General features: G+C 36.1%; 1 protein-coding gene across 5 annotated transcripts in view; it reads left to right on the top strand.

Annotated features, from left to right (window-relative positions):
- The window catches only part of gria2a (glutamate receptor, ionotropic, AMPA 2a), a 44,753-nt gene extending 36,243 nt beyond the window's left edge, over nucleotides 1-8,510 (top strand). The window contains exons 14-16 of one of the 5 annotated variants that reach the window (XM_073842744.1): nucleotides 192-306; nucleotides 3,474-3,689; nucleotides 6,166-8,510. In XM_073842744.1, the coding sequence (XP_073698845.1) occupies nucleotides 192-306; nucleotides 3,474-3,689; nucleotides 6,166-6,330 (496 nt within the window). In that variant the 3' untranslated portion in view covers nucleotides 6,331-8,510. Of the gene's footprint in view, nucleotides 1-191; nucleotides 307-740; nucleotides 856-3,473; nucleotides 3,724-6,165 lie in introns of all 5 variants that reach the window. The other 4 variants (XM_073842740.1, XM_073842741.1, XM_073842742.1 and 1 more) reach the window with 4 other exon arrangements.
- Nucleotides 8,511-13,325: the final 4,815 nt, after the last annotated feature.

Genomic DNA, 13,325 nt, shown 5'->3' on the forward strand with positions numbered 1-13,325 from the left:
CGACCACCTTATATTTTAATGGGTTGTTTAACGTCATTTTGATTGGTTGGTTGATTTGATTGATTGACTGATTGATGGATTGTCTAACCCAATGTTCCATTCATTCTATGCAACTTGTGGGGGGCGTGGCCCGCTGCAGCCCCGCCCCCCCCTCATGCTGTCTGACAAATATGTTTTATCGTTTGTTTAAGAAACGCGGTAAACCTTGCAGTGCTAAAACTGAACGAGCAGGGGCTTCTGGATAAATTGAAAAACAAATGGTGGTACGACAAAGGAGAGTGCGGCAGCGGAGGCGGGGAGTCAAAGGTCAGACTCGTGCTCGGGACTTATGGGTAAAAAATGAAATGAACGAAATGCAAATGAGCAGGAAGCACGACCAGCCGTTCCAGGAAACAAGCCGAGGCACCGACAAATTTTATTACACCGTTAGTTGGTCAGCAGGAGCTTTCAGTCAGACACATCTGCTCCAGAATGAAATCGAAACTACCTAAAAAAGACATTCCCAAAGGTACACGGCTCGTCTGCGGGCGCTGTTTCTGCTTCCTGCTCGCGGCGATGAGTCTGTGCACATCTGGCACGGCAAAGCCGCGTTTGCCGACTGCCAAATGGAGCGCAGACTGCCAATCGCCACCACGCTCAGGGCTGAATCATTACCAGCGCTGTTAGCGAGTGCAAATGTTACTGACAATAACATAAAATAACATTGGTAATGTTATTTATGTTATTTCCCATACGCGAAGAACGCCAGTAAACCTTGCAGTATTGAAACTCAGTGAGCAAGGCATCTTAGACAAGCTGAAAAACAAATGGTGGTACGATAAGGGAGAATGTGGAGCCAAGGACTCTGGAAGTAAGGTCAGTCACTGCAGGGAGTGTGTGTGTGTGCGCGTGTGTGTCTGGCAGGGCTAGAATGTGTATGTGTGTACGCATGAAAACTTGTGAAAACACTGTCTCAGTTTGGGAGATCCAAACCCAAGCATTAACAGACTGTGTGTATGTGTGTGTCTTTGTGTGTTTGGGATTAAAAGAGTATGAGAGTGATATAAAAGGAAGCATGTGCAAAAAAAGAAATACAGCCTATGATGATGATTGTGTGTGTGTGTGTGTGTGTGTGTGTGTGTCAAAGCAAGTCCCCTACACAGATTTACCACCGCATGAATCAGAGCCTGACCTGTGTACAGTGAGGAAAAAACATTATTTGAGCCCCTGTTGATTTTGTACATTTGCCCACTGACAAAGGAATGATCAGTCTATAATTTTAATGGTAGGTTTATTTGAACAGTGAGAAATCCAGAAAAACGCTTTTCAAAGAAGTTATAAATTCATTTGCATTTTAATGAGTGAAATAAGTATTTGACTTGGCAAAACATGACTTAGTACTTGGTGGCAAAACCCTTGTTGGCAATCATTAAGGGTCAGACGTTTCTTGTAGTTGGCCACCAGGTTTGCACACATCTCAGGAAGGATTTTGTCCCACTCCTCTTTGCAGATCCTCTCTAAGTTGCTAAGGTTTCGAACTTTCAGCTCCCTCCACAGATTTTTTATGGGATTATGGTCTGGAGGCCACTCCAGGACCTTAATGTGCTTCTTCTTGAGCCACTCCTTTGGTGCCTTGGCCGTGTGTTTTGGGTCATTGTCATGCTGGAATACCCATCCACGACCCATTTTCAATGCCCTGGCCCTGACGGTACATGGCCCTGTCCATTGTCCCTTTCATGTGGTGCAGTTGTCCTGTTGCCTTAGCAAAAAAACACCAAAGCATAATGTTTCCTCCTCCATGTTTGAAACTCTACAACAGCGGTTCCCAATTCCAGTCCTCGCGACCCACCGCTCTGCACATTTTGTGTGTTTCACGCATCGCTTCCGACGTTTGTTCAATTCCAACATTACTGCCCTTCGAAGTGGACATCACAGGATATTCCCCCATTATTCATTAGTTCGAAGCGAGCGTATATGTTCCATCTGAAGGTCATTAAAGCGTGCGAGACGTAAATTTAAAATGCATTTATTTACAGATGCACTTATGTCATACTTCTCTAGTAAGTTTCATCTGTGTGTGAAGACGCTACATGCGGTGGCGTAGCGCAAATATGTGAATGAATGTTTCGAAGTATAGTAAACAGATTTCCCCCGCTTAGGGAGCAGGGAGCAATGAACACTTTGCAGGGACCATGTCAACCGGATCGCAGTTCCTGCACGGACCTCACTTCTAATGAGCTGGTTATCTGAATCAGGTGTGTTAACTAAGAGAGACATGCAAAATGTGCAGAGCGGTGGGGCACGAGGACTGGAATTGGGAACCGCTGCTCTACAAGATGAGATCTTGCATGGAGCCCCAGACCAAGGGAGATTGACAGTTATTTTGTGTTTCTTTCACTTGTGAATAATCACACCAACTGTTGTTACCTTCTCACTAAGCTGCTTGGTGATGGTCTTGTAGCCCATTCCAGCCTTGTGTAGGTCTACAATCTTGTCCCTGACATCCTTGGACAGCTCTTTGGTCTTGGCCATGGTGGAGTTGGTCATGGCCATGGAGTTTGGAATCTGATTGATTGATTACTTCTGTGGACAGGTGTCTTTTATACAGGTAACGAGCTAAGATTAGGAGCACTCCCTTTAAGAGAGTGCTCCTAATCTCAACTTGTTACCTGTATAAAAGACACCTGGGACCAGAAATCTTGCTGATTGATAGGTGATCAAATACAACACTCATTAAAATGCAAATTAATTTATAACTTTTTTGAAATGCAGTTTTCTGGATTTTTTTGTTGTTATTCTGTTTATATTATAGACTGTTATAGACAAAGATATTATAGACTGATCATTTCTTTGTCAGTGGGCAAACGTGCAAAATCAGCAGGGGATCAAATAATTTTCCTCACTGTATATAATCAATGATGCCTATACAAACAGGGATGTAATATAAACACAGTAATGCATGCGAGTGACACATAATGTATTTTATGTATGCTTAAGTGCGTACTTGATCCCCATTCACGCACAAACACGCATACCTGTACAGGCTCAGAATTTCCTTGTGCTCCTTTGTATTTGTGTGCTTTATTGACAACTTGTCCTGTTCCTTTTTATTTTTTATCTTTCTTACACTCTTTCTTTCTCCCTCCTATCTCTCTTTCTCTTTCCCATGCGGTCTCTCCTTCTCCCTCACCAATGCTGTAAATGTTGTTTGTATATTTGCCTTTTACTTCAGCTGTCTTTAATTGCAATTCTGTAGGTGGCGTCTTTTTTCCTCCTTTATGTGCACACACTGCACCGCATTGTCCTGTTGTATTTTTGTAGCCGTCTATGTATTGTGTGTGATTTACTGTTAGACACTCACATAAACACACTTAATACTGTACTGCTTTTGTAGCGCAATTAAAGTCTAATCTGTTAATGATAATTAGTAGTATTGGCATACTGTCATCCTTTCTTGCCCTCATCTTTGACCTTTGACCTTTAACCCCTTGCAGGAGAAGACTAGTGCCCTCAGCCTGAGTAACGTTGCGGGCGTCTTCTACATCCTGGTGGGCGGCCTCGGATTGGCCATGCTGGTCGCTCTGGTGGAGTTCTGCTACAAGTCTCGCGCGGAGGCCAAACGCATGAAGGTTGCCAAGACTCAGGCTCTAAATCCCTCCTCTTCCTCGCAGAATTCTCAGAATTTTGCTACTTATAAGGAAGGGTACAACGTTTATGGGCTGGAGAGTGTTAAGATCTAGTGGGGTAGGAACGGCAGAGGCTTTATTTTTGTCGTTTGATCACTATTTTTTTGTTTTTTGTCATTTTTTATCGTATACCAAACGCTTCATCGCCACTGCACGATTTTCCAGGCATCATGCTGACACGCATTTGTCAAACATTTAAAGGGGTCATATCATTTTTTCATTTCAGAATTTCTTTTTTTTTCCTGAGATCCACTAGTAAGACTAATTTAGTTTAACAGTTTTTAAAAACATTTTTTGTATCATTGTATACTATACTATACTATTCAAAAGCTTAGAGTCAGTATAATTTTTTTTGTAGAAATTATTACTTTTGTTTAGCAAGGATGCGTTAAATTGATCAAAAGTGATGATAAAGACATTTATAATGTTACAAAATGTTTCTATTTAAGATAATTGCTGTTCTTCTGAACTTTCTATTCATCAAAGAAAAAATTCTGCTCAGCTATTTTCAACATAATAATGTTTTTTTTGAGTAGCAAATCGGAATATTAGAATCATTTCTGAAGAATCATGTGACTGTAGCAATGATGCTAAAAATTCAGCTTTGAAATCACAGGAATAAATTACATTTTAAAATATATTCAAATAGAAATTATTTTAAATAGTAAAAATATTAAAACATTTTTATTGTTCTTGCTGTACTTTGGATCAAATAAATGCAGGCTCGGTGAGCAGAAGAGACTTCTTTAAAAAACATAAAAAAACTTTTGACTAGTGTAAATTCTTGTGTTTTCCCAACAATAAATCTAAATGGACCATATTTAATTCAATAATGTTTTAAATCTTATTAGCTATGTTTCCATCCAAAGATGCTAATTTAACTTGTGCGCAAAACTGGATTATCACATAAAGCATTTGCTAATAAAGCACCGTTTCCATCCAACGAGTCAAAGAAAACAAATTTATCCCTTCCTGATAAACTGCCACTAAATATCTAAAATATGAGAAAAGTAGGAGAAGCCACTGAATATAATAAATTTCATATTACTTGTGCCTCAGAGCGAGCAGACGAAACACAATAAATATGGTCATTGCTTTCGGAGGTGGATGGCTGTGGTTTGGAAGACCGTTACTTTGATGACAGACATTGCTCAGGCATTTCAGAAGGACCAAAACATTTCAGATGCTGTGCCATTCAAGTTATCCCATCCCATCGTCCAAGGTCACATGACTTTTTTGATGTGCATGGTGGAATTTATTTGTTCCATCGTAGTTTATGTGCATTTTTCCTTATCGGATAAAAAGTTTATCTTACTTAGTTGTGCGCATAAGTTTTTATGTGCATTTTTAGAATTTATTTGCATCTTGGCATTTCCATCCAGTGCGATATTCCAAAATGCGCAAAAAATAGGTGGATCGAAACACAGCTATTGTGAACGATTCAAGATTTTAGGAAAAAAAATGTTTGTGAAAACCAAAAATTGCGCCATAGTTTGCCCATCCTTCATAAAAGGCTCTTTGCAAAATCTGTATTATACTGTGACAGGTTTACAAACAAATCAACTTTAGAATGTGGTACTTAAAGGGATAGTTCACCCTAAAATGAAAATTCTGTCATTAATTACTCATATCGTTCCAAACCCATAAGACCTTCGTTCATCTTCGGAACAGAAATTAGGATATTTTTGATGAAATCCGAGAGTTTTCTGACCCTGCATAGACAGAAACACAACTGACACTTTCAAGGCCCAGAAAGGCAGTAAGGACATCATTAAAATAGTCCATGTGGCATCAGTGATTCAACCTTAATTAATATATGAGATATGAGAATATTTTTTGTGCACAAAGAAAACAAAAATAACAACTTTATTCAACAATTTCTTCTCTTCCTTGTCAGTCTCAGCCACACGTTCACAAGAGTACTATGACGCATATATCCATCTTACTCAATCTCTTCAGAATTTTGAATGGTACATCAAAAGATTAATTTTTTTTTTTTTTTTCATGATATGACCTCTTTAAAAAAAAGAGCACAGTTTTGGTAAACTGTGACTACACACGAATCTTATGTTATCAAGATTAAAAAAACATGTGAAGGTAGACAAAGCATAAACAAAGGGAGACTAAAACGTATGGATATATAAAAAATATGGATGGTTCAACGAGCTAGAGTGACATCATTTTCCGTTTGTTTATCATCATTGCCGTTTGTGTTTGTTTGTGGATTGGCTGCACCGCTTGCTTTTGATACAAAGCTCCGCCATCTTAACGCGAGACCCATTAGCTGTCAATCATTCTCCACCCCATCTGCTCTTCATAAACATTTACAGTTTATATAGATGTTATATATATAATCTAAATCAGTATTTCAGATAAGATGCAGAGTGTAACATTAATGAATGTTTATGTTTTTCTCTTTCTGTCTCCATGTGTGTGAATTTGGGTGTGAATCGCTGCGTATTCATATATTCTGTTTGTGTGGGTGTGTGTTTGGTAACAGATGACGTTCACAGATGCTATGCGCAGTAAGGCCAGGTTGTCTATAACGGGCGGTACAGGGGAGAACGGGCGAGTGCTGACTCCAGACTTCTCTAAAGCCGTCCATGCTGTGCCGTACCTGAGACCTGGCATGGCAATGCCTCTGAGTGTGAGCGAGCTGTCCTGAGTGCCTTACATACACACACGCACACACTCACACTGGTGCAAGCATGCTGTACCTCCACTTTCATACATATGCACACACGTGTACATATTCTTACACACATAGAAATATATAAATATATATATATACATAATAATAGTTAATTATACCATATACAATGAATCCATACATGCATAGACACACTATGTTTACTGTTCAGTGCAATCATATTTTGACCAGCGGTGACGTATACAACCAACATTTGCAAAAAAACATGCTGACAGCCACATAAAAAAGTATACAGGCACATTGCCGTGTGTACATATGCAGATAACTTCACAAACCTTGTGTAGCCACAGTCCTATACAGTTTCTTGTTGTGTATATTTTACATAACCGCATTTCCAAGTTCTCGTTTTGCCACACACTTGACCTCATTTCACTCATATATACACACACTTTTGCCCACTTTGGTTTTCATAGACGTTTTCCACAATGTAAGTGATGACATTGCAATGCTGCACTGAGGAACAACGTTACACATTGAAAATAATTCCTATGGGAAAATGTCGACACCTGTTTCCATAGCAACGTGTTTTTGGAATCTCTGATTCTCAAGAACTCAAGCACACAAAACATCTGCATCAAATGTGATTTTGTTTACTCCATCTACATGATATATATATATATATATATATATATATATATATATATATATATATATATATATATATATATATATTTAAAAAAAAAAGTTTGACTAGAATAATTTCTTATTATATGAGATATGTATAATAAATTATGTATATAATTACACTTTTGTTCATTTGATGTTAATGTTACCATGCAAATGCTTGACTTCAAGAAAAAACGAAATGATTTGAGCATTGTTTCTCCTCCTCACTGGTTTGATTTGTTGTTGTTTTTTTCTTGCCTAAAGGCGATGCAAGCAGTAGTTTTATAATTCTGTCTTTTAATTAAAAAAGAAAAAAGTTAAAAGAATATTTTACCTTCTGCATTAGATGGAATATGGAAAGTGCTATATTGATTAAGATTGATCTGTATATTAATATATAAACCTAATACCCCAAAATGCCAAATATTGATGTGTGCCAAGGCATTTCAGATGCATTTATTAATATTGTCTCTATATGGGGAAATGTGAAGACTAAAAATAAGCACCCTATAATCAGGGGGTTGTTATTTATGTCATTTTGGGCTTTTGTTCTGTTTTGGTTTTCATATCAAATGCATTGTACTTTTAATAAGGTGCACTACGATATGCAGTTTTAACTGTGAAAAAGCATGACAACCTTTAGTTATGTTTGTTTTATAAAAGCGATGATTAAGTATATCACTAATATTAGTTCACTAGGACTTTAATTTGTGTAGTACAGTTATGATCTGAAGACTAAGAGACCGAGATGATTATTACAGATAGTTATATTGATAAAGTATAAGCCAATCACCCTTTTCTATGCCATGCTGTGTAACTGAAATCTTGTTCATTAGTTTTATATGTATATGTACTGTACATGTAAATAGAAACCATTCATGTGTATAACTTAAAATCTTGGATGATACACCAATTTCTCACAGACGCGCACAAGAGGATTGCTCATATTGTGCATTTGGGACCGTTTCCCACACAAATGGACTTGTCATCACTAGCGTCATTTCAGTCGGAGAGTCTGCCATGGGATGAAATGGAGGGCGTTTTTCTAAATGGAATGTGGACCGATTGCTTTATTTTTTGGAATCTTTTGGAATAAACAGAGACTGAGAATCCTCTGATATCTGTTTCGCTCTGTTTCATGGGAAGGAGAAAAGTGCCGTAGGAGGGGGTTGACAAGCATGTCAGCTGTTCCCTCATAAATTCTCATGTTGGGTCCAAAATTAACACAGAGGAGATGAAAATGTTGACACAGCTTATCTAGGATGCCTATTTTTTTTTCTTACAGAACATGTGGCAACACATATGTGGAATATTCCTCACATTAAGCTACCAAAACGAAACTGTGAGCAACAAATTCTGAGTCGTCATGTTTTTGTGACAGGTGCAGCTTCACAGAAATGCAGCGACTGCTGCAACTTAATGACCTGGACTGATATAGTAAAAAGCTAAATAATTCCATTATGACAAAATGTATTTTGAATAAAAATGTAAAAATAATGTAAAATACTAAATAAATGTAATTTAAAGTACATTTTCATGGTTAGTAAAAAAGTACTAGAATTCTCAGTTCGCACTCTATGTATGCAAATTGTATAATATCCAAGGTGCACATTTCTAGTGATTGTGCAGGTAATTGTCATATTTTCAGTAAGTTTTGAAATATTTGCCCTCTCCCCAAATGTGTCACTACCGAAACAGTAATAATAATTTAATTAGAGGGGTTATATTGACCTTTTAAGATTTTGCTTATATCTACATTGTAAATATATATTTTTGCTTTTTTATTACATTTTTTTCAGAGGTAAACCAATAACAATCGATCAAATAACAATATTTCAAATGTCATTTTTTCTTTGTACAAGGCAAAAAGTTGATCATACTAATTTCAAAGGATCCATTAGTTTGAATTTACATTGAACCAAAAACTATTATAACATCTCAGTTGATAATTCAGTATACTTTATTTTTGAAAATACATCCCATGTTTTGGTAGTGACTGCACAGTTTTGGTAGTGACAGTATTGCTTTAGTAGCGACCACATCACATTACAGAATTTTAACTTGCATACTAAGACATACTAAAATACAAAAAAATAGCATAACTGTACTAAAATTGTGTTTGTTTCCCCCAAATGAAGGATTATGTGTTCCCTTTTGTCACTACTGAAACAATGATGACATGTTTTGGTAGTGATTGTTTCGGTACTACTGAAACGCCACTAAATGTTTTTACAATTTTATGGGAAAAGTATAGTGTATATATATATATAAAAGAATAGTGACAGTTTTATGGGATAACACCCCAAAAAATAAAGATGTCACTACCAAAACACTACTAAATGTTTTATAGTGACTGTTTCGGTAGTGACAATTTTATGGGAAAACATCTAAAAACAAAGAACCGAAATGCCACTAAATGTTTTAGTAGTGACTGTTTCGGTAGTGACAATTTTATGGGAAAGCATCTAAAAACAAAGAACCGAAATGCCACTAAATGTTTTAGTAGTGACAGTTTTAATAGTGACAATATTATGGAAACATCTAAAAGCAAAGATGCCACTACCGAAACGCCTCCAAATGTTTTGGTAGTGATTGTTTCGGTAGTGACAATTTTATGGGAAAACATCTAAAAACAAAGATGTCACTACCTAAACGCCTCCAAATGTTGTAGTACTGATTTTTTCGGTAGTGACAATTTTATGGGAAAACATCTAAAAACAAAGATGTCACTACCTAAACGCCTCCAAATGTTGTAGTACTGATTTTTTCGGTACTGACAATTTTATGGGAAAACATCTAAAAACAAAGATGTCACTACCAAAACGCCTCTAAATGTTGTGGTAGTGACAATTTTATGGGAAAACATCTAAAAACAAAGATGTCACTACCTAAACGCCTCCAAATGTTTTAGTAGTGATTTTTTTGGTAGTGACAATTTTATGGGAAAACATCTAAAAACAAAGATGTCACTACCTAAACACCTCCAAATGTTTTAGTAGTGACTGTTTTGACAGTGACAATTTTATGGGAAAGCATCTAAAAACAAAGAACCGAAATGCCACTAAATGTTTTAGTAGTGACAGTTTTAATAGTGACAATATTATGGAAACATCTAAAAACAAAGATGTCACTACCGAAACGCCTCCAAATGTTTTGGTAGTGATTGTTTCGGTAGTGACAATTTTATGGGAAAACATCTAAAAACAAAGATGTCACTATCTAAACGCCTCCAAATGTTTTAGTAGTGATTTTTTTGGTAGTGACAATTTTATGGGAAAACATCTAAAAACAAAGATGTCACTACCTAAACACCTCCAAATGTTTTAGTAGTGACTGTTTTGACAGTGACAATTTTATGGGAAAGCATCTAAAAACAAAGAACCGAAATGCCACTAAATGTTTTAGTAGTGACAGTTTTAATAGTGACAATATTATGGAAACATCTAAAAACAAAGATGTCACTACCGAAACGCCTCCAAATGTTTTGGTAGTGATTGTTTCGGTAGTGACAATTTTATGGGAAAACATCTAAAAACAAAGATGTCACTATCTAAACGCCTCCAAATGTTTTAGTAGTGATTTTTTCGGTAGTGACAATTTTATGGGAAAACATCTAAAAACAAAGATGTCACTACCAAAACGCCTCTAAATGTTGTGGTAGTGACAATTTTATGGGAAAACATCTAAAAACAAAGATGTCACTACCTAAACACCTCCAAATGTTTTAGTAGTGACTGTTTTGACAGTGACAATTTTATGGGAAAACATCTAAAAACAAAGATGTCACTACCAAGTGTCTCCAAATGTTTTAGTAGTGATTTTTTCGGTAGTGACAATTTTATGGGAAAACATCTAAAAACAAAGATGTCACTACCGAAACGCCTCCAAATGTTTTAGTAGTGATTTTTTCGGTAGTGACAATTTTATGGGAAAACATCTAAAAACAAAGATGTCACTACCGAAACGCCTCCAAATGTTTTAGCAGTGATTTTTTCGGTAGTGACAATTTTATGGGAAAACATCCAAAAACAAAGATGTCACTACCTAAACGCCTCCAAATGTTGTAGTACTGATTTTTTCGGTAGTGACAATTTTATGGGAAAACATCTAAAAACAAAGATGTCACTACCAAAACGCCTCTAAATGTTGTGGTAGTGACAATTTTATGGGAAAACATCTAAAAACAAAGATGTCACTACCTAAACGCCTCCAAATGTTTTAGTAGTGATTTTTTTGGTAGTGACAATTTTATGGGAAAACATCTAAAAACAAAGATGTCACTACCTAAACACCTCCAAATGTTTTAGTAGTGACTGTTTTGACAGTGACAATTTTATGGGAAAACATCTAAAAACAAAGATGTCACTACCGAAACGCCTCCAAATGTTTTAGTAGTGATTTTTTCGGTAGTGACAATTTTATGGGAAAACATCTAAAAACAAAGATGTCACTACCGAAACGCCTCCAAATGTTTTAGTAGTGATTTTTTCGGTAGTGACAATTTTATGGGAAAACATCCAAAAACAAAGATGTCACTACCTAAACACCTCCAAATGTTTTAGTAGTGATTTTTTCGGTAGTGACAATTTTATGGGAAAACATCTAAAAACAAAGATGTCACTACCAAGTGTCTCCAAATGTTTTAGTAGTGATTTTTTCGGTAGAGACAATTTTATGGGAAAACATCTAAAAACAAAGATGTCACTACCTAAACGCCTCCAAATGTTTTAGTAGTGATTTTTTCGGTAGTGACAATTTTATGGGAAAACATCTAAAAACAAAGATGTCACTACCAAGTGTCTCCAAATGTTTTAGTAGTGATTTTTTCGGTAGAGACAATTTTATGGGAAAACATCTAAAAACAAAGATGTCACTACCGAAACGCCTCCAAATGTTTTAGTAGTGATTTTTTCGGTAGTGACAATTTTATGGGAAAACATCTAAAAACAAAGATGTCACTACCGAAACGCCTCCAAATGTTTTAGTAGTGATTTTTTCGGTAGTGACAATTTTATGGGAAAACATCCAAAAACAAAGATGTCACTACCTAAACACCTCCAAATGTTTTAGTAGTGATTTTTTCGGTAGTGACAATTTTATGGGAAAACATCTAAAAGCAAAGATGTCACTACCTAAACACCTCCAAATGTTTTAGTAGTGATTTTTTCGGTAGTGACAATTTTATGGGAAAACATCCAAAAACAAAGATGTCACTACCTAAACACCTCCAAATGTTTTAGTAGTGATTTTTTCGGTAGTGACAATTTTATGGGAAAACATCTAAAAGCAAAGATGTCACTACCTAAACGCCTCCAAATGTTTTAGTAGTGATTTTTTTGATAGTGACAATTTTATGGGAAAACATCTAAAAACAAAGATGTCACTACCGAAACGCCTCTAAATGTTGTGGTAGTGACAATTTTATGGGAAAACATCTAAAAACAAAGATGTCACTACCTAAACACCTCCAAATGTTTTAGTAGTGACTGTTTTGACAGTGACAATTTTATGGGAAAACATCTAAAAACAAAGATGTCACTACCGAAACGCCTCCAAATGTTTTAGTAGTGATTTTTTCGGTAGTGACAATTTTATGGGAAAACATCTAAAAACAAAGATGTCACTACCGAAACACCTCCAAATGTTTTAGTAGTGATTTTTTCGGTAGTGACAATTTTATGGGAAAACATCTAAAAACAAAGATGTCACTACCGAAACGCCTCCAAATGTTTTAGTAGTGATTTTTTCGGTAGTGACAATTTTATAGAAAACATCTAAAAACAAAGATGTCACTACCGAAACGCCTCTAAATGTTTTAGTAGTGACTGTTTTGATAGTGACAATTTTATAGAAAACATCTAAAAACAAAGATGTCACTACCAAAACGCCTCCAAATGTTTTAGTAGTGACTGTTTTGATGGTGACAATTTAATGGGAAAACATCTAAAAACAAAGATGTCACTACCAAAATGTCTCCAAATTTTTTGGTAGTGATTTTTTCGGTAGTGACAATTTTATGGGAAAACATCTAAAAACAAAGATGTCACTACCTAAACGCCTCCAAATGTTTTAGTAGTGACTGTTTTGATAGTGACAATTTTATGGGCAACATCTAAAAGCAAAGATGCCACTACCGAAATGCCTCCAAATGTTTTGGTAGTGACAATTTTATGGGAAAACATCTAAAAACAAAGATGTCACTATCTTTAATGTCTCTAAATGTTTTGGTAGTTACTGTTTCGGTAGTGACAATTTTAGATACTTTTGAACCTAGCTCAAAGACAATAATCAGTACATGGTTAGCTAGCACAGTTCTGAACAGTGGTACACATAAACACTAAATG

This window comes from Garra rufa, chromosome 6, assembly GCF_049309525.1.
Source record: "Garra rufa chromosome 6, GarRuf1.0, whole genome shotgun sequence".
Taxonomy (NCBI): domain Eukaryota; kingdom Metazoa; phylum Chordata; class Actinopteri; order Cypriniformes; family Cyprinidae; genus Garra; species Garra rufa.